Raw genomic sequence first — 24,121 nt, 5'->3', positions numbered from 1 at the left:
CGTGGCAACATTTTAGTCAAACCGTTCTTTAGTGAGCGTTTGCTGTTATTCAGAATAGACTGCATGAGCACGTTTGTGACCCGCCGCCTTATCCGTTGCATTGTCTCCTCTGAAGTCCTTTCCAGAGCTTACCAACTCTTTCTCACTCAGCATCCTTTTGTGAAATTGTTTCTCTTTTTCTTTTTTGGTTCTTCAGCTTTTCATCGGTTTCGGATTCCCCTATGAAGGCCCGGCTCCACTCGAAGCCGTCGCCAACGGCTGCATTTTCCTCCAGCCCAAGTTCCAGCCTCCACACAGCTCGTTAAACCACGAGTTTTTCAGGGGGAAGCCCACATCCAGAGAGGTGAGTGACGCCGTTTACAACCTAATAACTGTGAAACAAGTTCTGCAATATCTCACAGAGACTTCAACCTTTTTCATGCATGAAAACACCGAATCAAAGCGGCTCATTTTGCTTTACGTAGGTGTACTCGCAGCATCCCTATGCAGAGCAGTACATCGGCAGACCGCACGTCATGACGGTGGACTTCAACAACTCCCTGGAGTTTGAGTCTGCTATCAAGGAAATCATGAGAATCAAGGTAATCGCACTCTTCGGTGAGGGGGCGGGGCATGTGGCTCAGTGGGCGGAGCAGTCAGCTGTCTGTCAGAAAGTTGCTGGATCCAGTTTGTTGTTGGAAAAGACACTGTTCCCCACAGTCCTTAATAGGTTTAGCATGACGAAGCAGCGCTGGATCGAAAAATGAGTATTGCATAAATAAGATTATTTTATGAAACTACAACACTAAACTCTCAATGCATGCTGTTTCTTACAAAGATCATATTTTTATGTTACAGTGGTCCCTCATTTATCATTGGAGATGCACTAGAATTTAAAAAATATATATTTTACAATAAATCTAAATATTTTAAGGCTGTTAAATCTCTCATTACACACTTCAATCTCTTTTCTCAGACAAACATTTTCACACTTTTTTCTCTTGTATAAACTCTCAAAGTACAAACCTTTATAGAAAATGAGTCGAGGATTATAGAATGAAGACAAAGTTCTGATCAAAGATTTGTGTCTGTTTGACAAACTGAATGCACACAATACAGAGTAGACTCAGAGGTCAACAGCCTATTAGGGCAAAGAACACAATACACTTTAAAAAAAAGTGAAATTGCACAAAAAAAGTCCACGAAATAGCGAGACATTTATCTTCTAATTTATAATTTGGCAAATTATAAATAAAAGGGTTAAAAAATGGGCTATAAAATGTTTCCAGTAGTGTTTTAATTATGATTATAAAGTTTTTAAACAAAATCCCACAACCTAAATATCTTAAAAAACATTTTTCATGTTAATCTGAAGCCTCTGTTTCCAAAATCTCCTCTGAGGGGGCGTGGCTTTTGGAGGTGAGTGGCTCCGTCCCTGATCCCCCCCTGTCTGTGTCTCACCAATGCAAATCTTCACCGCTGCTACATAAAAATGTCCATCAATATGAGTAATGTCCAGCTGTTTGGTTCTGATCCGGATGTCAGCTCAGACGAGGAAGTGACGAAAAATGAAAAGAAAATGAAAATCTAACATTGATTTTAAGACAAAAGCACAAAACTGACCTCTTTTGTCCTCAAAAAACACGAACAAACCAATATGGCAGGTTTAACGGTTTAAAAAAGGAATTTTGAGTCTGAAAACACAATCTAGTCAACACCTAAAGGCATTGAACACTCCTGGACTGGAGTGTGATGAAGAATACTTCAAGAAATCTTTTGTTGTTCATTTTGTTTTTAGAAATGTTTATGCTTTTTCTATTTTTGAGCAGAAAAATGCAAAAATATATTGATAATATCAAGTGTTTTAAAGTTTTCTTGCAAACTCTGTGTTTTTTTTCTTTTTACTGTGGCAGTTAAAAAAACTATTTTTAACCAATAGTTTATTTTATTTAGATATTATAAAACTTACGGAATATCTGCTTTTTACATTTTTCATCCTTTGTAGATGTAATTTTTATCGTCAACACAAGTCATAATGATTTAAAAAGAACGCAGCAACCAGCGGTTCCACTGATCATCTGAAGATCTTGTCACAGGATCGTAGATCTGACAGGATCTGACGGGGTTTTCTGTTCGCTCGTGTGAATATTTCTCCCGCTCCGTCCTCGTCTGTGTTCACAGTCGAGCGAAACGTCCCGCCTCCGTCACCTCTGAGGCGGAGCTGATTGAGCGCTTCACCTGTACCTCCACACAATCACTCCGAGGCAGACAGATCCTGCTTCCACTTATCCCAGTAAAACGCACACACGGCCTCACCTGCACACGACAACCGTTAATGTGAAGACACCGCAGCAACACACATGAATTCACACACAAGCACACTGTGTGGCGAGGACTCATGCTCGGCCATGCAGGCAATCCAATCTCTGACAGGCTGACAAGTTCTCATGTTCCAATAAATCCTTTCTATCGTTCCTCCTTTCCCTGAATCCCTCAGGAGCTTTGTGTTTCTCCTTCCTAAATGTTTATCTGAGAGTTCAGTCTAATTCCTCCCAAGACGAGTGTTTTTTTCCTGTTTTCACTCAATAGATTTTCCTTTCTAACTGGTTGAGCTGAAGGTTCAGAGTTTTGACAGCAAGGTCTAAATAACTGATGAGCTGAACGTCAGGAAAAGTGCTTTGTGCCCCTGAGGATCCTGTTTGGATTGGATCAGTTTGTAGAATCTGGAAAAGTGTCTGTAGATGTTTGATAAAATGTGAAAAAAAAAGAATGAAAAAATACAGGAGAACTACGTAAACTAGACTCAAAATGTAATCGACCTAACCTCAGGGGAATTTTGCATAAGCGTTAGATGCATATCATGTTCTGCGTTTAAGACTCTCACCGCTCGTTGAAAGTCAAACTTTGACCAATCAGAGACTCAGATTTAGTACAGACGTGTGGGTGGCGTTCCTTTTAATCTACGGAAGTGCCAAGAGCTTGAAAATTGATCACGAAGGAGAAACTAGTAAATGAGGTTTGTACCCGAAAAGACTATGGCACCAAAACACATTCTCACTCCCAACTCGTTACATATTGACGTTTGACTCCTTGACTCCTCTGCATCGCTTTTTTGACATTTTGGGTTTCTCCAACTCGTCGTTTTTTGACTTGCTGGCTGTTAGTTAAATCAAGGGTCCGCAACCCTCGGTACGCGGCACCGGATGCTGTACTGCACACGGATTGGTCCTCGGGGTCCGCGGCTGGTACTGGTACCTTAGCCCAGCACCAGAAGCGGTACAAGTTACGTTACCAGACCTTAACCGGTACCACATGGTGTACCGGACAGGAACCGGTACTGGGTTAGGGTACCAGTTCACTCCGCGTCCTGGTACTAGCCTGTTCTGGTTAGCAGCGCAGGGGTCTGGACCCGTGATTTGAAAAAAAACAACATGTTGATAACACCCATAACATCCAAAAGTCACGCGGAGGGGTCCTTAACCAAACATGAATTTTTGAGGAGTTGGGAGTGATTGGACAGAGTCTTTCATATATAAGAACAGATCCGTGAAAATAAAGCCTGGAACAAGATTCACCAGATATGCACTACTTTGACATTTCTTACTAAACCTCTTCTAACTGTAGGCGGCTGGTATGTAGAAAGGCTGCCACGATTAGTCGACTAATCAACTATTAAAATAGTCGACGACTAAATTAATAGTCGATTAGTCGTTACTTTATATTATATGGAGTCAGAGTGTAGTCAAGTTGAAAGTTATAATGGCATTCTGCTAGCTTTTTGGAATAATTTGGCATTTACTGAGATTTTCAAGACTATTTTGGAGTTTAGCTAATATTTCAGCTACATGTTCGCTAATTTGGCCTTTTTTTTTATTTTTTTTGCTTTTTAGTCTTTAGACTTTTCACCTTTTTTGGAGTCTACACGCTTGCTGTTTTGGCTAATTTAGACTTTTTTCAGTTTTTTGGGGGGGGTATTTTGAAGTTTTGTTTTACTTTTTAAAGTTTTTTTGGGCTAATTTGGCATTTAACTAATATTTTAGCTAGCTTTTAGATTTAGTGATTTCAGCTATCAACCTTGATATTTTTAGCTATCAATTTTTACATTTCCAGCGGCCAAATTCAGCTTACAGCATTCACACTAGCATTACCCCGGGTAATGCTATATATCTAATTTTTAGTTAGTTTAAAGCTAATTATGGTTAAGATGTGTGTTTCACATCCAGTTTGCACATGAACTGATTAGTCGACGAATCGGAAAAAATAATCGGAGATTAGTCGACTATTGAAATAGTCATTTGTGACAGCACTATGCGCGAGTATCAGGTAGCGACAGTCCAGTGTGAACAAAAGATGCTAAATTCAATTCAATTCAATTTTATTTATATAGCCCAATGTCACAAAGAAAATTTGCCTCATTGGGTTTCACATTCAAATGTATTCAAATACAAATCCAAAAATGCCGTCTAGGCCAGGGGTCACCAACACGTCGCCCGCGGGCGACAGGTCGCCCTCGAGGACCTCATAAGTCGCCCGCCGGTCTCTTCTAAAAATAGCACAACTCACTTGTGAGCTGCTCTAAAATTACATTTTATTGTGATGTATTTTTTTTAACTCAAACTTACCTTCACATTCACAAATAATTAAAACATTTTTAAAATATATGTTCATTACTGCTGAAGCCAAAACCGGCCTATCCCACTCTTTTTTTTTTTATCGCTTTCTCGTTATAGCGACATAATCAATAACAAAGAATGAAGCGCCCAGTTCTCCCTTTCCCGCATGGAGACACCGAGACTTTACCTGTTTTAAGATTCTTTATTTTGTGGTTAACAGCAAAAACAATAGAAGGAAACACTCCACAACAGCTGTTTTTGATCAGTTCTTTTTCTTATTAGTGGAGCTGCGCTCCTCAAACGCCTGAGTAAACCAGCCCCCTCCCGTTATTCCCCCCAAACCCCAGCTGCTTTCACATTCACTCTGAAATGTCGTGGTTTTTGATAATTAATTTTCTTTAATGCAAACACAGTTTATATATATTTTTAAATTGATTAAAAAAAACGCATTTTTAGAAAAACAGTTCTTGCGCTCAGAGGAGCTGGTTTTGAAGGCGTATTGAAATGGATGGACATTTTTTGCAAAACTGTAATGAAATTGACTTTTTTCTAATTAAATGCGCTTCTGATGTGTCTGTCAGAGTACAACACAGCGGGCGCCACGACAGTTCAGCGCCACAGCTGATCGTGCATCTCCTCTGTAAAATCAATAACCAAGATTTCGTCATGGCTTCATCTGTAGCCGCACTTCTGCAGCCTGAATACGAGCAGAGGTCTCATATGAGGTTCACTCAAGTACAGACTTCTGACTTGCATCTGAGACTGTCAGTGGACTCGCTGCGCGGCACGCGCGCACCACACTGCTGTGACGTCACCCAAATGCACTCTTTTTAGTAGATCAAATAAAAAAACACACATCGCCGTGTTTTTAATGACTTATCGCATGAGTTCGTTTTTTTATCGCATTATTATGAAACCGTATCATTGCGACACTGTTTCATTCCTAGAATTTTGTTAAAGATTCATGTGTAAAGGAAACAGAACCCAGAGCTGCTGAGTGTTTCTGCATGGTGCGTTCACAGAGCCCCGGATATCGGCAGTAAAACGAAGCAGTTTATCAGAGAAAACACAGAACACCGGCACTGATCCGGATATAATCGAGTGATTGAATAGTGTCGACGTTTTCTCTGAAAAACTAACCCTGACTGTTTTGCTGCAGATTGCAAAAAATGACAAAGTTTGTAGCGGACTGAGTTAGTTACTTTTTGGGTTCACTTACGTATGTCCAGAGGTCAGTGAACACAACATGCGCAGATTCTTGTCTGCTGTAGGATCTGTCAATCAACCTGTTCGGATGTTTAAGGAAAATAAAGGGACGGGTGCATTAGGCTGAATTAAAGCGTTTGAGGAGCGTAGAACCACTAATAAAAAATAATAATAATTAAAAAAAAACTAACAAACAACTTTTGTGGAGTGTTCTTGTGCTGTTTTTGTTGTTAACGACTAAATAAAGAGACTCGTTTTCTTGCTTTCTCGTTAAAAAAATTTCACATCTTGTTTTCTCTCAAGAAAATGATAAACAAGTAGAGCAGGTCGTGTTTGGCTTCCGTACATTATGCATGAACTTTAGATAAGTTTAGGTGACCTTGAACCTACTGTAGTTCAAAGGTCAGTAAAGCGCGCGGACAAAATCTGTGCGAGTGGAGAGTAAGCTAGCGGATGGAGGCGGAATGCAGTTTCTTACCACCAAAACATGGCAGAAAAAAGAAAGAAATCATATCACTTTCACAAAGAATGGGAGGAGGAGTTCTTTTTTACAACTGTTAAAGAAGCCTGCGTGTGTCGGAATGTGGCTATTTCGAAGCGGCATAATGTGGAGAGACACTACATTACGTGTCATGGGAGCTACCATGCTAACTACCCACCAGGGAGCGCACTACGGGCAGAAAAAGCCCGCGAGCTAAAGGCAGCTTTGGGTAAGCAACAGTCTTTTTTCACGAAGCCCCTGAAAAAGTCACTAAAAGCAACTGAAGCCTCATTCCGGGCCACACATTTTCTGGTCAAGAAGAAGAAGGCATTTTCAGATGGAGAAGTTGTAAAAGAAGCAATGATGATAATTGCTAACACTGTACTTAAAGACGAGAAACATGGAACCGATGTAATCGCCTCTCTCTCTGACGTCCAACTGGGGGCAACTACAGTCACTAGACGTGTGTCGGCTATGTCTGGTGACTTGACCGATCAGCTGGACCGGGATCTGGTAAAGTGCAGGTGGTTTAGCATGCAGTGTGATGAGTCTGTGGACAGCAGCAGTACAGCACAGCTGTTGGTTTTTATCCGGATGGTGTTTGAAGATTTCTCCACAAGAGAAGAACTCCTGACATTACTTCCCTTAAAGACAACTACGAAGGGAGTTGACATTTATAACGCTGTAAAGGAGTTTTTTGTGCAGAAAAAGGTGCCGTTGGAAAAGCTGGTAGCGGTGACTACAGACGGAGCTCCTGCTATGATCGGCCGACAAGCAGGTTTCATTGCTCACTGTAAATCTGATCCAGACTTCCCAAAGTTTCTGCATTACCACTGCATCATTCACCAGCAGGCCTTATGTGCAAAAGTGATCGGCTTTGGGCACGTGATGACTCCTGTTGTGAAGATCATAAACAACATCCGCTCCAAAGCAAAACAGCACAGGATTTTCAAGGTGCTGTTAGAGGAGATGTCAGCTGAATATGGTGACCTACTGCTGCACACAGAAATCCGATGGCTCAGCAGAGGACGAGTTTTACATCGTTTTTTGTCACTTTTGGGTGAACTCAAAGAGTTCATGCAGTCCAAAGGTGAAGACGTCTCACTGCTGGAGGACACAGAGTGGAGACTTGACCTTGCATTTTTGACGGATATTACAGGGAAACTAAACCACTTGAACACAGAGCTGCAAGGCAAAGGGAAGACTATTGTTGATATGATAAGTGCTTTAAATGCATTTAAAGCCAAGATGAACATTTTCTCAGTGGATATACAGAGAAAAAAAGTGCTGCACTTTCCCTCCATGCAGTCGGTGCTGAAAGATAATGCTTCTGCATCCCAGGCATTTGACAGAGTGGCAGAAAAATACTGTGATGTCATCAACAGACTTGGGCAAGAGTTTGTAAATAGGTTTTGTGACATTGATCAGCTCGAGCCATGTGTGGCATTCATTTCCAATCCTTTCATGAACGTGGACACGACATGCTTTTCTGAGCAACTAAGTTCAACGTTTGACTTGGATGCTGGACAGGTGGAGATTGAAATCATAACACTGCAAAATGACCTCAACCTCAAAGCCCACCAGGGTGCACCAAACTTTTGGTGCCTTGTTGACACACAGAAGTACAGTGGAGTATGCACAGCAGCTATGAAGACTGCCAGCCTGTTTGGTTCAACCTATCTCTGTGAATCAGCGTTTTCTGATATGAACTTCATCAAGAACAAACACAGAACACGCCTCACTGATGCACATCTGAAAGACTCACTCACAGTTGCAGTATCAAGTTACACACCAGATTACACTAAACTGGTGAACAGCATGCAATGTCAGTCTTCCCACTAATAAAGAAACAGATACCAGACGTTGTATGTCGCAACATGGCAGTAACATGGCAAAGTTGAATTGAATTTTGAATGTTGTTCAATTTAAAAGTGTGTTTATAACATGTAGCAGTTATAATTTTGTTAAAAACATTCTATTCGATCATTACCTCAAAATATGACAAGATCTGTTGAGATTAATAAAGTTCTGAATATTGATATTTGTTTCCTAGCTTGTTGTCATTGTTGATAATTATGGTGAGAAATCAGTGTCTTCACATAGAGAAGTATCATTATTCATTATTAATAATGTATAACTAAAGAAAATCTAAGCAAATTTGTTATTTCAATTTGGTAGCCCTTCGTATGAGTCAGTACCCATGAAGTAGCCCTCAGGTTCAAAAAGGTTGGTGACCCCTGGTCTAGGCTGTCCTTGAACACGTTACACATGGCCGGTGTCAATGTAGCATTCAGAGTTGGTGGTGAAAAATGGTCGAACCTTTATGGGAAATATTGGTGGCTCACACAAAATATTAAGATCGTAGACCCCTCTCTCAACTAGTAGAGAGAAAATGATCATGGACATTATTTTCTTCAGCATTTTGTGGGCAACACTTATACAACACCCAAGACTGGAGGTCCCTGATGGTAGAACAGAGTGTATTGGAGAAGGTTGAGAATGAGAGGCAGCAAGTCTAAGGCTTAGCATAATACATGTTTTGGCAGTAGCTCTTGGTCCGTGTACTCTACCAGCGGGGAACAGATGAACTGATGCTGCCCGGTGGGTGTGGACGTCCTTATAGCAGGTTGTCTGATGAGGAGATGTTGAGCTAGTGTGCTGGACCCAATCCTTAGGCAGGTGAGCGAGGACGGCCCTGACACCTGCCACAACCAGCTGAACTTTGACCAATCAGGGACTCAGGTTTGTTAGTGACTTAGTGAGCATTCTTTTCAAAACATAGAAGTGTCAACAGGTGGAAATAAAGAACTTAAATCCTTTGGCCGGCGGAAAATGTGACACCAAGTCTTTTATCGGAATAGAGCTGTGAGCGAAAAACATGCAGCAAGATTCACCAGATTTGCACTTCTTGGATGTTTTGGTTCCTGCTTGCCTGGTGTGAACACTATGGGATGAATCCGTCTTTAAGAAACCGCCTATAGCGTGTTCTTGGTTGCAAAACACATCCCCCCTAGATTTCTATCCATGTTTCCACTGAGCCGTTTAGATCAGATCACAACACTTCTATTTAGAGTCATTTAGCTTTCATTTCTACTGTATTTTTGTTGGTTTGGACAGCGATGTTTCATGACCGACTCACCATGATATTATCATCACACAATGCTGTCTAAGGCTGTGTTAAGCCCTGTGCAACAGTTTTGGGCTTTTTGTTTCTTTTGTATTTTGTTTTCTCAAAGGAATCCAGTGTTTAGTTCCATAATAAAGATTTTATGTTACAAACTTCCTCTGGTTTTTATGCGCCATCAGAAAAAGTGTTGAAAAACTCTTCCTCTGGTGTGTTTCAAAACCTTGTTCATAGAAATGCAGAGCCATGCCTGACCCTGAATGTTTCTCAGCAGAAACAAGTCCTGAGGGTTTGAGTTTTAGGAAAAGTTCTGTTGATGGGCAGGAGGTGCTGAACTAGTGTTGTTATCTACTAAAAATAAATGTGACATTGGATGATGGTGGTGGAGGTCGTATGTCCACTAGCTTAAGGTCCAGTGTGGCTTCAGAACAACTTTTAGAATCAAAACTGCGTTCAAAGGGCTCGATAGATCCCCAGCTGAGAGCTCGGTTCATGTGAGCGTTGTTGTATTTCTACCTTTGCTCTCTGAAGTCCAGCTTTAATCTTCTCAATGGTGTTTTCTGATTTCAAAGCCAGCTATTGACTGCAGATGGGATCCAGTTTTTCCTTTGACTTCTGCTGCTGTGAGACTTTTTAAAGTCTCTCTGGGTCACAGAGTAAACAGGAAAAAAGAGCCTCAGGCTGAATAGAAATGACTGATGTTGGTGAATGTAGACACACACGCGTGTGAAAGCTTGCTCATGGGTTAGCATACATGTATTTAATCATGTTCTTCCCACCTCTCTGATGTCATGGATGTCCTGTTTTTCCATGACCTGCTAAGACTTTGGACTGACCATGAGTTTGAAGAAAAGGACACTTACATTCCACTGACCATCACAGTCTCATGTCTCATCACCACTAGTTCACGTACGGGGCTCCACCATCACCGATGACCTCTTTCTGAAGCTTAACAAGAGGATCGGGACCTCCACCTTAGTCCAACTGATAACTCAAGTGTGGTCAAACCCCATCCTGACAACCACAACAAAGATGGCAGCGTACATCACCTGCATCATCAGCACCCTGCTGTACAAGAGTGAGACATGGACCACATACTCCAGACAAGAGAGGAGACTGAATACTTTCCACCACGAGGTCTGTGTCACATCCAGGGCTTTACCTGACAGGACAAAGTCTCCAACGTAGAAGTTCTGACTCACACCGGCTTTACCAGCATGAAGATCATTCTCTGACATCACCTGTGCTGGACGGGAGAATCCCAAAGAACATCCTCTACAGAGAACGGTCATGATAAGAGACACAAACCTCCTCAACATTTCAGCCACAAATGACTCTGTCCCAGAGACCCAGACACCAACCAAGACAAGAATTAGGATACAACATCCATGGTCAACGTTGACCGATGGAAGACTACGACTAAAACTACAACTACTACTACCACGACTACTAATACTACGACTACTACTACTACGACTACTAATACTACGACTACAGCTACAAGAACTAAGACTACTATTACTACTACTTCTATGACTACTACGACTACTACTACGAGCTCCAACAAATACTGCTACTCTGACTACTACGACAATGACTACTACTACAACTAATACTATTACGACTACTATTACTACTACTACTACTACTATGACTACTACAACCAATACTACTACTCTGACACCTACGGCAATGACTACTAATACTACAATTAATACTTCTACTACAACGACTACGACCACTATTACTACCACTACTACGACTCCGACAAATACTACTACTCTGACCACTACGACGACAGCTACTACACAACTAATACTACTACGACTAGTACTATGACGACTACAGCTACCATTAATACTACCACTGCTACTGCTACTAATACTACTACGATTACTACTCTGACTACGACCACTATTAATACTACTACTACTACTACTACAACGACTATGGGTACCACGACTACGACAACTACCACTACTACTACTACTTGTAGTATTAATACTACGTCTACTACTACAACCACCACTACTACTACCACCACCACTACTACTACTACTACTACTACTACTATTACTACTACTCTTCCCACCAGGATTTCATAGAATCTCATGTTTAATGAACATCTACAGTGGCATTATATCACATCCGTTATATCTGTTAGCATTTACACAATAACTGTAACTCCCAACCTTGATTGTAAACATAATAATGTTAATACCTCTTAAAAACCGTTACTGTGACTACGCTAACTCTAAGCCTTGTTAAGCCTTGTTAGAATAGAATAGAATAGGTTATTTTGTCATAGCACCACTTAAGACGAGTTTACACAACACAGAAAGAAAAAATGAAAAATAGAAAAAATACTATTCTTATATTTGCCCACTTATTTCACAAAATAGTCAATTTCTTGAACAGCCAGTCCGTTTCACCGGCCTCTTCTTGTGTGTTATGTTGGTTGAGTTTGGTGATAGTTGTTGGACAGAAACTGTTTTTTCATCCGTTTGTTCTGATTGCTGTGTTCCGCTGTCAAACAGTGTGTGTCCTGGGATGTGTCCCTGAGTGCTGTTGGGCTCTCTTTATAACATCTTAAGAAAACAATGACATCAATACACATGTGTGGTGTGGCGTATTCACAATAACACCCAGCCTTGTTTACACTTATTCTAGGTTTTACAATTCAAATTATTCTGGACTGAAATGAACTGTCATAAATTATCTAAAAACTACATCAAAGATACTTCACAAAGGGTCTAAAATAGTGTTTTTATGACTATAAATGGAAGTAGACCATGGAGGGAAAAACCTGCTTGACAAACAGTGGCGCATGAATGACATCTGCTTCCTGTTTGTGCAGCGCGGTCCTCAGCTGGACCGAGGACACTTCACACATCTGCTTATCGCTCGCTGCTGGCTCATCTACTGCAGGCCTTTTTACCCTCACCCAAGGTCACACTTGTCAGTGAGCATGCTCTGTAAACCCCTGCCTGGTTAAGTGGAGCTGCACATGAGACGTGACACGAGGACCGTGCACGCCTGCGTTTGTGCCACTGGAGGCTCGTGCGTCCCTCTTGTTTGTGTTTATTTTCTGCTTCAGCATACACAGCAGATTAACATGATTTTCTCCCCCTCTCTCTAAGGTGTTACTGGAAACTGACCGTGAATTCTTGCAGACGTGGAAAAAGGCTTTAATGTCATGTGGAAGTAATCCAGTGTGGATTATTTGGTCGGGGATTATTTACTCAAGTCATTCTTTTGTTTTGAAACCTCGATCTGACTCGACTCTTTGTTTACAATTTTAATAAATGTACTTGTTTATACACATTTTAATCCAAACATACTTAATGTTGGTGAAGACTTCAACCGACTGGAGCTCAGATGGTTGATCTTACAGTTTTCTCATAATGGAGGACATGTATATAAAATAATGTAGGATTCAAACTTTTTGAGTCATTCTCTATTCAGTGGATCGGGATCAGATGAAAACCGGATGTTTGAAAAAGCTCGGAGTGAGGATGAAGCTACTGCCATGGGCGGGGCCAAAGTCTCTTCTCTGTTTCAGTTGTAAATGCTGCACTTGCAGACAAATAAATCCACAAACGTTTTCATTTTCCTCGTCTGAGTCGGTATCTGGCTCTAAACTGTACGGATTCAGAGCTCTGATGTTGCCTGGTTTTTTTTTTATTGTTTTTTTTTCTAATAATCCTAAGGCTAGCTTGGGCTTTTGGGTTGCTATAAGCTCATGGGAGAAAGTGTAAACAAAGGGCTGATGGGAAATGGGAAAGGCTAACTTTCCCGACAACAGTCCCGCCCACAACTCAGAGGTGAATTTCTGATGAGCTCCTGCTGCTCTGCAGAAACTATGTCTTAAAATAGAGATCATTTTTTTTACTTTGGCTAAAAAGTGGGTAAAGATCATTAAAAGACAATAGAAATAAAAATATATATGCAGACATATTGGAGTTGGACTTTAATGTAAAAACAGGTTTGTACTGATATAAAACACTTTACAGTTGTGACATTTTTATTTTTATAAATCCAACAATTCTGTTGCTGAGAAAAGTATCTTTGTGTTGTTATGCAACAGTTTAGGTGACATTGGTGCAATGTGATATAAAAATATGCTTTATATCATGTGTCATAGTTAAAGCCCCGGGGGCCGGATCCAACTCTAGATTAAAAGTTTTGATGTGAACAGAATGTTCACATCAGAATGAGCTAATTCTCATTGTTGGGTTAACGATCAGTTATGATGTCACAGAGTTTGTGTTAATCGCTGTCAACAGCTGTAGTGTTAATGGACTAACCTTTAAAATCTACAAGTTTCATCTTTAATGAGCTCTTTTCACAGTATTTCCCAGAGATTCTGGTTCACTTTGGTTAAAATTAACTGAAGAAAGATTCAGTTTCATTTATTTTGATTTAGCAAAACTATGAAAATTAAAACCAACAAAGTTTTTTCACAGAAGCGCCAAAAAGAGTAGATTGGAAATTAAAAAAAAAAAACTCAGACTAAATGCAATTAGATATATTCATATTTAAGTTAAATTAAGATTAAAACCTGAGAACTACAAGAGCATTCCTGGTTCAAATCTCGGCCGTGTTCTTTCTGTGTGAAGTTTGCGTGTTCTCCTCATGCAGATTGTGTTTGTTTTTTTTCTTTGTTCACTCCGATTTCCTCCTGCAGTCCAAATTCAATCTTCATAGGTTGGTTGGTGTCTCTAACTTGCCCCTAAGTGTGTGTTTGATCCTGCAACAGACTACCAACCTGTTCCATGTGAACCCTGACATTCCCAACAAAAGCTGGGATAGGCTCCAGCAACCTCAGGATGGATGTCCTTTTTGTCTTTCGACTGCTTTCTTTAGGGGGCGCCACAGATATGTATGAATTAACAAACTCACTCCTCTGCATCCATCAACCACCTTCATGTCTTCTACACCTACACCTCCTCTCTGGTCCTCCTCTAGACCTCGTCCTGGTAGCTCCACCCTCAACATCCCTCTTACCAAAATCGTCACAGTTCCTCCATCTGCTCCTCTGCATTTATGTTCAAGAACATCTACCACGATCTGTTCCACTTTCCTCAAAAATATGACAGAACTTAAATGTTTTCAGCTAAAATCACTTACCGATTTCATCTCTGCAGATTGTTTTTAACTTTATTCAGTTTTCCTTTTATTCTGATGGTGAGGTTCAAACCCAAACAGGACGTTATCTTGTTAAAAGAAATAATTTGCTGCTCACAGTGCTGCCTTTCATTTATTAACAGTTGGTTAAACTCCTTTATTTTCACTTTTTATCAGGCTGTGCCGTGTCGCATTGGTGCAGCTTTATTCAGGCTGTCAGCGTGAACATCTTGGTGTTACGGAGCAGCACAAAAGATATCTAATCTTTTCTGCTCGCAGCTAATTAGGCCAATCAAAAGTGAGCTTTAGTCATGAAAACTGGCACATCACAGACACGGAAGATACATTGGAATGCAAATAAGGCCTAATGAATTTCTTTTGCCGTGACACGCTGTGATTACGCTTCACAGAAACATGACAATGCACACATTCATACGCGGAAATTACCAAGAAGAGGAGACGGCTCATTGGAATTAATGTGAACAATGAATCAAAAGTTCACTTTAATGTGAGAGAAAGAGCGGCTTTGTCTGTAATGAGTTTGTTTCTGTGTTTTCAGGTTCAGCCTCATCTGCCGTACGAGTACACTTGTGAGGGGATGCTGGAGAGAGTTCACGCCTACGTCCAGAATCAGGTGATGATCACGTTCTCCACAGACGTGTTCCCCGTCCAACAACCAGAAACTGGGTTTCATTTTACATCCTTTTTTATGTGTCAGGACAAAAAAAAATCACAAAAAATAAATGACTTTCCCTCATAGTGGAGCTAAAGTTTCTCTCAACTCTGGAGCTAATGCTCTGGTGATAAAGCTAATTCATTTTTTCCAGAATTTATGTCAGTGAGCGGAACTTTAATCTAATTTTTTGAAGAGAAAAAAGTTCTTTCTAGCTTTATTTTGAAAACAGGAAGCTTCACCGACACGAAGACTTGATTCGTTCTGGTGACAGTAGTGTTGCCACTGATGAGCGTTGCACATTCGGCTTTGTTTTAGTTCATAAACTTAAAACCCAACATTAAGCTGTATTTCAGAGCAAAATACATCGTTCCCAAACAATATTTGGCTACACTCTACTACATTTTTTAAAATCACGAATTGGCGATCTTGGACGTCATGAATAGTCAGCAGCTTCCTGCTAATTTGCCTAACCAAAAGAAAACAAATAAACAAAGCCCACAAACTAAGACTACCAAGGTCCAACCCCAAACTAAAACAACAAAACCCAGCAGTGAAAGACTGCTGAGGACAAAGAGGGGAAAAAGAACAAAAAAGATAAAAATAAAATAGCATTTTTTAAAAGTTAGGATTACTTAATTAGCATTTATTTAATATAGATTAGTTAAATTTAAAAATTGGTGGCACATAGGTGATAAACTATGATGGTTTTTACATCCTGTTGATCTGAAGACGTCTTGTTTGCTCAACTCTACCTCCAGAATGAACAGATTTTATATGCAAAGCAAAACATTGGTAAAAGCACATATTATCTTATGCTGCACAACATTGGTTACTAGCAGTCCAGAGCTGCACTAAGACCATCCTGTTTGGCACAGAGCAGCTTTTATTTTGAAAATAAGTTATTTGAGCTTTTTAAAACGTAAAAAAAAAAAATGAGCGGCATTTTGAAATCCAGAAGATTCTACCGATGCCCCCCCTTATCACGCGGTGGCATTTGGATTTGTTATTGTCGTATAAGCCTAGAAAACTTAAAAAAAGCTTAATTTAGCCAAAATAGCTAGCATGTAGCAGAAATATTAGATAAACTCAAAAACAGCCTTAAAAACAAAAAAGCCCAAATTAGCCAAAACAGCTAGCATGCAGATGAAATATTAGCTAAACTCTTAACTAGCCTAAAAAACTGAAAAATTCTAAATTAGCCAAAACAGCTTGTATGCTGCTGACACATTTAATAAATTCCAAATTAGCCTTAAAAAAGATTTTTTTTTAATCCTAAATTAGCCATAATAGCTAGCATGCATCTGAAATATTAGCTAAACTCCATAATAGCCAAAAAACAAAAAAACGCCTAAATTCGCCAGAACATCTAGCATGCACCTGACATTTTAGCTAAATTCCATTATAGCCTTAAAAACCTTAATAAACGACTTATCGACTATTAAATTAGTCATCGACTATTTCAATATTCGATTAGTCGTCGATTAGTCGACTCATCGTGGTAGCCCTAGTCAAAATGTTAAACTTTTAAATGTTCATGTCCTGCCCGACTGAACGTTTAGACATTTCTCAGCACCACAAACTCTTGTTGTTGATTTCTTTTCCAGGACTTCTGTGCACCGGATCCTCCTTTCATTCCAGCCAACGTCTCCAGAACAGGATCTGCCCGAGGCAGCAGGACCGTAGGACCTCTGTTCATGCCTCTGCAGAACTCCAGCGCTCTGGTCTGGGCCTCCAGTGTGAGGGCTCCCGCTGCCTGGCCTCCTCTCAGCTCCCTCCGGCTGCTGGTGTCTCAGGAGGGACAGTCCTGCGTGGACGCCTGCCGCTTGACAGGATTCATCTGTGAGCCCGCCCACTTTCGCTTCATCAACAACAAGGAGGCGCTGCACGGGTACGTCAAACGCCAAGTAACCTCAAAGTTCTGCCTCCTCTTTCCGTCCCTGAGAAGTTCACTTTCCTTTTCAAAGTATTTTGCTGCAACGATGACGGCGATGATTTAATCAGTAAAATGTTCCTGTTATTCAAACTTTAATTAAAGTGTGAAATCCTGTTCCACTGCACTAATACAAAGAGAAGAGTTTGACTAGAATTCCCATTTTCTCTGGTCACAAATGATTAAAAACTCTTTTTATCAGCATATCAGTTTTTTCTGCTGCTTCATTTTCCATTACTTTCATAAACTGGGGAGCCTCTGAACTCGTTTGAGTCAAACTGCTGCTTTACATTACTGACGTCTCAGCAGGATATTCTGGATGTTTGGTTCTATAAAATCTTAATCTTTCATCAAACTACCAATTTTTAAGAAAAGGATGAAGTCAGGAGGTCAATTAATTTGGGGATTTCCTTCTGTAGACTTTTAAAAACTTGGATGATATTTGACATCACAATCTAGAGGCGCCAAAGTGAAGCCTTGTTGACTGGAGTTTATCATCGACACTCCAACAATGATCAATTATTGAGTCACAAAGAAAAACAGTCCAAACATCAAAGCCTGTGTACTGAAAACGAACCAGTTACACTTCTTTAATGTCATGCTGCTCATAACTTTTGCCCCCTCCAAATGACTGTTTACATATATTTTCCCTTTAAAATCACAAAGTCACTTGTATATTATATGTATACAATATTGTAAGTTCTAAAGTCATCATTCTGTTTTATAAATTCATTAATGTGACTTGTGCTGCTGAACTTTTGACCACGTCACCCTTCGAAATAGAGACCCCCAACTGGTTTCACCTGGTAAATAATTTAAATAAAATAATTATAATTATAATACCTAGATACATAGCATTACCTGTGATTGTTACCCTTATCAAAAACATGTATACCTCAAGTAAATGTTTTAAAGTATACTCAAGCATAGAAAAGTATATTTCCTCAAGTGTACCAAGTACAATTAAAGAGTATATTGGCAGTTTACTAACAAGTATACTAACAAGTTGGGACTAAATTGGCCCAGTTAAATTAAAAAAGTATTCTTAGAAGTATACTTAAAACTATATTATTAGTTTACTGGCAATAAACTTTAAGTTTATGAAAGTACAATTTTAAGTATATCTAATTTAACTTTTAAGGTTTGCTTTTAGCTTACAAATAATATATTTTTGCTGATCAGTGTATAAAAAAACATTTTTAATATACTGGAAATTTCCCAAGAATATATCGACTCCATTTTTAATGCTGTGTAAAAAATGTTCAAGAACAGTGCCGAATAGAGACTAAATATATTTGGACTTGTAGTATCATTCTAAGAATAATCAAAGTTTACTCAACATGAACTTATGAACTTGTAAAGTTTATCTCTTATAAGTATCTAAAAAACTAAAAGTATATGATCTTAGTTTTAATTTTTAAGACATATACTTAAACCAAACTTATTTTGGTAAGGAAGAGGCTCTGTGGTTTGGTTTTTGCTCATGTTCTGAGTTTTCCTGTCAGTCGCACCAGCTCCAGGTTAATCATCATTCACAGCTGCTTTCATTTCAGTTAATTGCCCTCAACTTATTTAAGTGTCTGGCTTTCACTTCATACTTGTCATGTCATCTGTGTAGTTCTGCCACTGTTTGGTTCTCCATGGGTTTTTTTTTTTTTTTTGGTTGTTGTTCTCCTCATGTTTCAGTTTATGAAATGTTAGAAGCCTGGTCTCTGCATTCAGGTCCTTCACCAGCACTTCCTGACTGTGAGAATGCTAGTGTAAGCTGAATGTGGCCGCTGAAGATGGAGAAACCAAAACTTTCTGAGCCACTGAACCGAAATGAACCAAATTGTTTTGAAATGGTTCAGGGTTGTGAAGCATTTGACACATTAAAAACTAGTGACATCTGTTGGCCGGACAACAAAATGTAATTTTTAAAATCTGTTTCTTTCATAATCAAAACAAGATTTTGTCACATTAACATTTCGTGATTAAAATGTGTAAAGCTAATACTGTTTGTTTGGAAGATGGGTTTAAAAAGAATAAGACATATCTTTAAAATGCCACATTTTATAAAATAAATACAGCAGTGAAATCATTGTGGAACTGCTAATATGTAAGCCTATCTACTGTATGTGTGCATACATTTATTCATATTCAATCTCTGAATGAAATGTTCTACCAAACTGACTAAAATTTGACCAATCTAACCATAGCAACAACACCAGCAGGGTCTGCTCTGCTCTTTCATTAATGGGAATTCTGGCTTCCTCTGGCTCGGCTCACTAAAAACAGCCAACCCTTAAGCTCCAAGTCACCTCTTTAGATTGAGTTGTTGCTTTAATTAATTTATTACCAACAATAATAAACTAGATTTGCAATTCCTTGAAGAAACTGCGTCTGATTGCTGAAAGCAATAGCGCTTTGAAGCATTTGACAGCTGTTGATATAAAGGATTACATGTTCATTACATAGTTTATGTAAAAGTCTGGGAAAATGTCAATTTTCAGCTACTTTTCATCAGTGTTTTTTTTTTTCTCCCTTTAAAACCTCAGAAGCTGTGTAGTTCTTCCAGTATAGGGCATCGTTCTAAAGGCTAGAATTGTTGAGCGTCCAGGTATAGGTCCCTTCTGTTTGGACTCCCACGAGGATTGGAGAAATGGTGAACTTCCAATCCTCTGATGTCTGACTGTCCAGGATGCTTCTCAATGCTGAAGGTTGAAGTAAAAACAGAAAATGTTGTTTTCAAAAATTTGTAAAAGGGCAAAAACTGTAGAGCTCATTCAAATACTTCAGAATGTAAGAAATGGTAGCACTTTCCTCAAAGTAGAAAACTTTGAGATTTCAAGTTTTATAATGAATTGTGTCACTTTAAAAAAAATGTATTTTACCTTGAAAACAGAAGGACTGGCACAGAGTCCGAGGAGGAACACGTGTTGTAGATGTTCAGTTTGCTTCTGGTCAGCATGTGCAGAAAAGGAAAATCTGTAAAAACATGATGAACAATATTTTATCAGATAAGATATGCTTGTAATTATGTCAGCATTTACATGGGTTTTAATGAAAGATATCTAAAGATTACAAATGTGAACATTAAATAACCTTGACCATTTTAGCTGAAGAACTCCCCAAAACACAGAAATTCCTGCAGCCTGCCCAGGTTGGAGCCACTAAGTGCCAAAGTAGTATTTGGCTTTGCCTGGCATGAACAGGGACGGGCATCAGGGAGTAATGGGTGGGTGGATGGCCTGCAGTCTTGGTGTGGTGGCCAATGGTTCTTTCAGGACATGTTGTAGTCCTAGAGAACGGAAATTGACACTTTTCTGGTTGTGAGATGAATATCAAGTCCAGCAGTGTGTTCTTATCTGTGGTTGCATTGGTGATGAGTTGTGCATACTTTCTTGTTAGAAGAAGTTGTGAAATTGGTCAATTGTCTCAAAGTGTTTTCATTATCATCTCCACAGATGATGATTGGCTGAGTGTCTAAAATGTCAAGTGAGTCCAAAAGACTGGTCAGATTCCTTAGAAATGATGTGACATTGTAGTCTGGAGGTCTGTACACAGCTATGATGAGAGCACTGACGGGAGCTTCAACCTTTAAAGCCACAAATTCAAGGTCAGTCACATTATGCAGATAACGTTTTTCAGTGACTGAATGTTTCTTGCGTAAACGCCACTCCTCCACCACCTTTTCTGGCCAGCTGTGGGAAGTTGGTGTACGACTGATGCCGGTTCCGGTAGAACATGTTGTAACCATCAAGCATTAGACTGTGTCCAACAGAGGTGCCTTGTAGATGAGTTTCTGTAAAACAAAATGTCAGCAGGACAGAATTCATGGTGGTTTTTGATGTCTGCAATGTGAGCTGGGAGTCCTTCAGTGTTATGATGAACAACGGTAATGGTGTTTGATCTATCAACTTTGTCTTTTAAATGCAGCAGAGGCATCAGCTGTGCAAAATCCATTGTTTTCATTTTATCCAGTCCAGCAGTGATTTCTGGATTTATGTAAATTTTAGATTCATCAAAGTCTAAAAGGTACAATCCACTGAGGGAAGTCACTCTGCTGGTAGCTACATAAGACATGCCACTCTCAAAAACTCTTTTTAAAGACACTACTGCTTTTTGTGCAGTCATTCCTCTTGGACTTTGTGAATAGTACGCAAAGTACTACTAATGGTATGCTAGTTTAACAGGAAACTGTCTACGAACCATGCCTTTCTGTTTCAGGTTTTCTTCTACTCTTTCCAAGTACACCACATTGTCAGGTTGTTCTGCGTTCACACTAGATGTATTGTCCATTTTCAAAGCAAGTTTCATGACATGCTGGTCTCTGTCTGAAGGTATGACACTTAAGAGTTCTCCGAAGGCTCCATTTACCAAACCTTTTCGTATGTTGATGTTTCTGGTAAGCATGAGTCGAGCTCCTTCAGCCACTGATTGTGTCCAAGTCGTTGCCGTTTCCCTTCACTGGCTGGTCTTGGCGTGTCAGTCTACCAGTTGTCAGGTCCTTTTTGTAGTCATCTGCAGGCAAAGTGATGATGTTGGCATGTAGTTTTGACAGAGTTGCAGAGTTGTGATCGTGGACTTGTTTATTAGTAGCAAATATGTATAATGTGTCAATGGGACAAAGAGCTGGTTGAGTGATGGCCTGAGTAAGTAAAGCTCTGTCTTCCTCCAAGAGTTTGTCTGACTTGTCTTTGACACGAATTCTGTTGAGCATTTCAGCAAAGGCAACATTTTTCTGCTGCATGATCTCGGTGAGAGTCACCATCTGAAAATGTTCATTCCACAGACCAACTTGTAACTGTTCGGGAACACAAAGAGGCTTAGACTGCTTGATAGGTGGGAGTTGATAGAAGTCGCCAACCGCTAACACGGACGGTCCTCCGAAAGGTTTCTGACAACCTTTGATCTGTTTTAGACGAGCATCAACATAAGCAAACAGCACTTTGGAAACCATAGACACCTCATCAATGACGATAATTTCCGCATTCAAAAGCTCTGCTCTGACTTCATCAAGAAGGTTTCAGAGTCCCTGGATTGGTGGTTTCAGAATTCTGGGAAGTCTAAGGAGACTGTGAAGAGTTGTGCCTGATATCTGAAATGCCGCTGTGCCTGTAAAGGATGTCAAGAGAACACTTGGCCCAGATACATCGTGTTCTTCTGCATTTCTCGGTGATCTGCGCAGAATGTTACTTGCCTGTGCGTGAATGGATTTAATGAGATGAGACTTCCCTTTTCCAGCACCTCCGTTGATATAATAAAGAAACTGTTCAGGATTAAAGCCATTGACACGCTTTATGCACCAGTCTCTGACTGCATAGAACATGGAGGCTTGCTGTTGGTTTAGGCTTTGGTACATTTGTCGTTGGGTGCTGTGATCAATCAGGGGGGCTTCTCTGATGGCTCTGATTTCTGTTGAGGAATTGGCTTGGCGACTGTAGTCTGGAACGTTTTCTTGTTCGTTTTCATCAACGTGCTCATCCCTTTGAAGTTCACTGACCCACTTCAGTCTGACTAGCTCTGATTTTGGCGCCAAGTTGCACCATTCGTCAATGGAGTCTCTGTATTGCTCATAATCCTCAATGGCTTGTTCAATGTTTTTGCTGTTTTTCTCATATTTTTCCTGGTTTCGTCTGACAATGGCCTGAACGGACTCGGCGTGTTCAGAATCACGTAGGTGCACATAGCCAGAGTGGTAGAAGGACTGGTATGTAGGGTAGTGAGGTCTTTTAAGGTCGTCTTTGGCTCTGTACGGAAGATACAGTTTGAGCTGTGTCTGGAAATACTGTTCCGGATTTTTGTTCTCAGGTGTACGGTAGAAACGTATGATAGCTGGTTTGTCTTTAGTGTGTTTTTTTTTGACAAATCCCATCCCGTTCAGAAGAGGCAAAACACCTTTGGCTTTTCTTTCTTGTCTGTAAACTAATCTGCATGTGGCAGCAAAGTCAGCCATGCACATGTTCTCAAACTCTGTAGTTTCCGGTCTGGACTTGTATTTGTCTGCCAGAGACCTCATCCAGACATTTTCACTTTCAGATGTCACGTCTTCCAGTTGTGAAATCGGGCGACTCATTTTGACGGCGTTGTCATCGGAATGAAGACTATTCCTCGGGAAGACTTTTTCATGGGAAGTCCACACAGACGAGTGACACATTCCTGGGCGCTAATCTCTCGTTTTTTTGGAGTAAGCCTGCATTACTTCTTTCATGTCGTCAGCCTGGTTTGTGCCACTGGAGCTGGAGTTCTCAATGACGGTTTTAAGGTACTCTGAAAGTCCGTGCTCTTGTTTTGTGATGTAGGATGTGAGGTACATTATGACAGAGTAGGCATTCAAAATAAATGATATGTCCATGTTGCTATCAAAAGCTTGTAAAACATGTGGATTGTATGCATTTACCCAGCAGTCTTTGGGATCACGCTTCAGAATCACTGTACTGGAGGTCTTCATTAAGTGTGAACGCCTCTTGTACTCTGTCAGTTAAGTTACATGTAGTTGGAAGCTGTGCAAATGTGAGTGTTTCACTTTCAGGTTCTTTGAGCAGTGCACTTAACGGTCTGAGTTTTGCCTTTGCTTTTTCCACTTGTAATGAGTCTTCACTGTTTTCATCTGGTCTACTGATCATAGTTTGGTCACTTGGCTGTTTCGGGAATCCAAAACGACAATCAGCACCAGGGTATTTGAAGCACGTCTTTGGGTGATTTCTGCTGTGAGTCTGGACTTCCTTGACTGCTTTGTACAGCTCTGGCTGTGTGGATGGGTTTGGAAGTTGTGCAGTGCTGTACCTGGAGATGAAGTTGAAGACAGTTTGATCATCATCTTTGTCAAACACAGGTGCACCATCTACCCACAGTAAGCAGTGAATGTGTGGAGAGCCACGATTTTGGTACTCGACCCTGAAAAAGAAATCGATGACTCGACCCAAGATCTGAGCAGGAGGCGGTATCAAATCTCTGAACAAAGCCTCGACACGCTTCTCAAACATGCGCATGGTGGTTACTG

At 40.2% G+C, this 24,121-nt stretch overlaps 2 protein-coding genes across 6 annotated transcripts in view; one reads left to right on the top strand and one right to left on the bottom strand.

Annotated features, from left to right (window-relative positions):
• LOC112157183 (B-cell receptor CD22) overlaps positions 1-24,121 on the bottom strand; it is an 821,740-nt gene that overhangs the window by 327,819 nt on the left and 469,800 nt on the right. The gene's annotated exons all lie outside the window — the stretch shown is intronic.
• LOC112157180 (alpha-1,6-mannosylglycoprotein 6-beta-N-acetylglucosaminyltransferase B) overlaps positions 1-24,121 on the top strand; it is a 186,345-nt gene that overhangs the window by 144,701 nt on the left and 17,523 nt on the right. For all 3 annotated transcript variants that reach the window (XM_024289781.2, XM_024289780.2, XM_024289779.2), the window contains 4 exons: positions 197-343; positions 465-581; positions 15,090-15,164; positions 16,811-17,094. In XM_024289781.2, coding sequence (XP_024145549.1) covers positions 197-343; positions 465-581; positions 15,090-15,164; positions 16,811-17,094 — 623 coding nt within the window. The remainder of the gene's footprint in view (positions 1-196; positions 344-464; positions 582-15,089; positions 15,165-16,810; positions 17,095-24,121) is intronic.

The sequence above is a fragment of the Oryzias melastigma genome, linkage group LG1 (genome assembly GCF_002922805.2).
Source record: "Oryzias melastigma strain HK-1 linkage group LG1, ASM292280v2, whole genome shotgun sequence".
NCBI classification, from domain to species: domain Eukaryota; kingdom Metazoa; phylum Chordata; class Actinopteri; order Beloniformes; family Adrianichthyidae; genus Oryzias; species Oryzias melastigma.
This window is presented reverse-complemented; position numbering and strand designations above follow the sequence as displayed.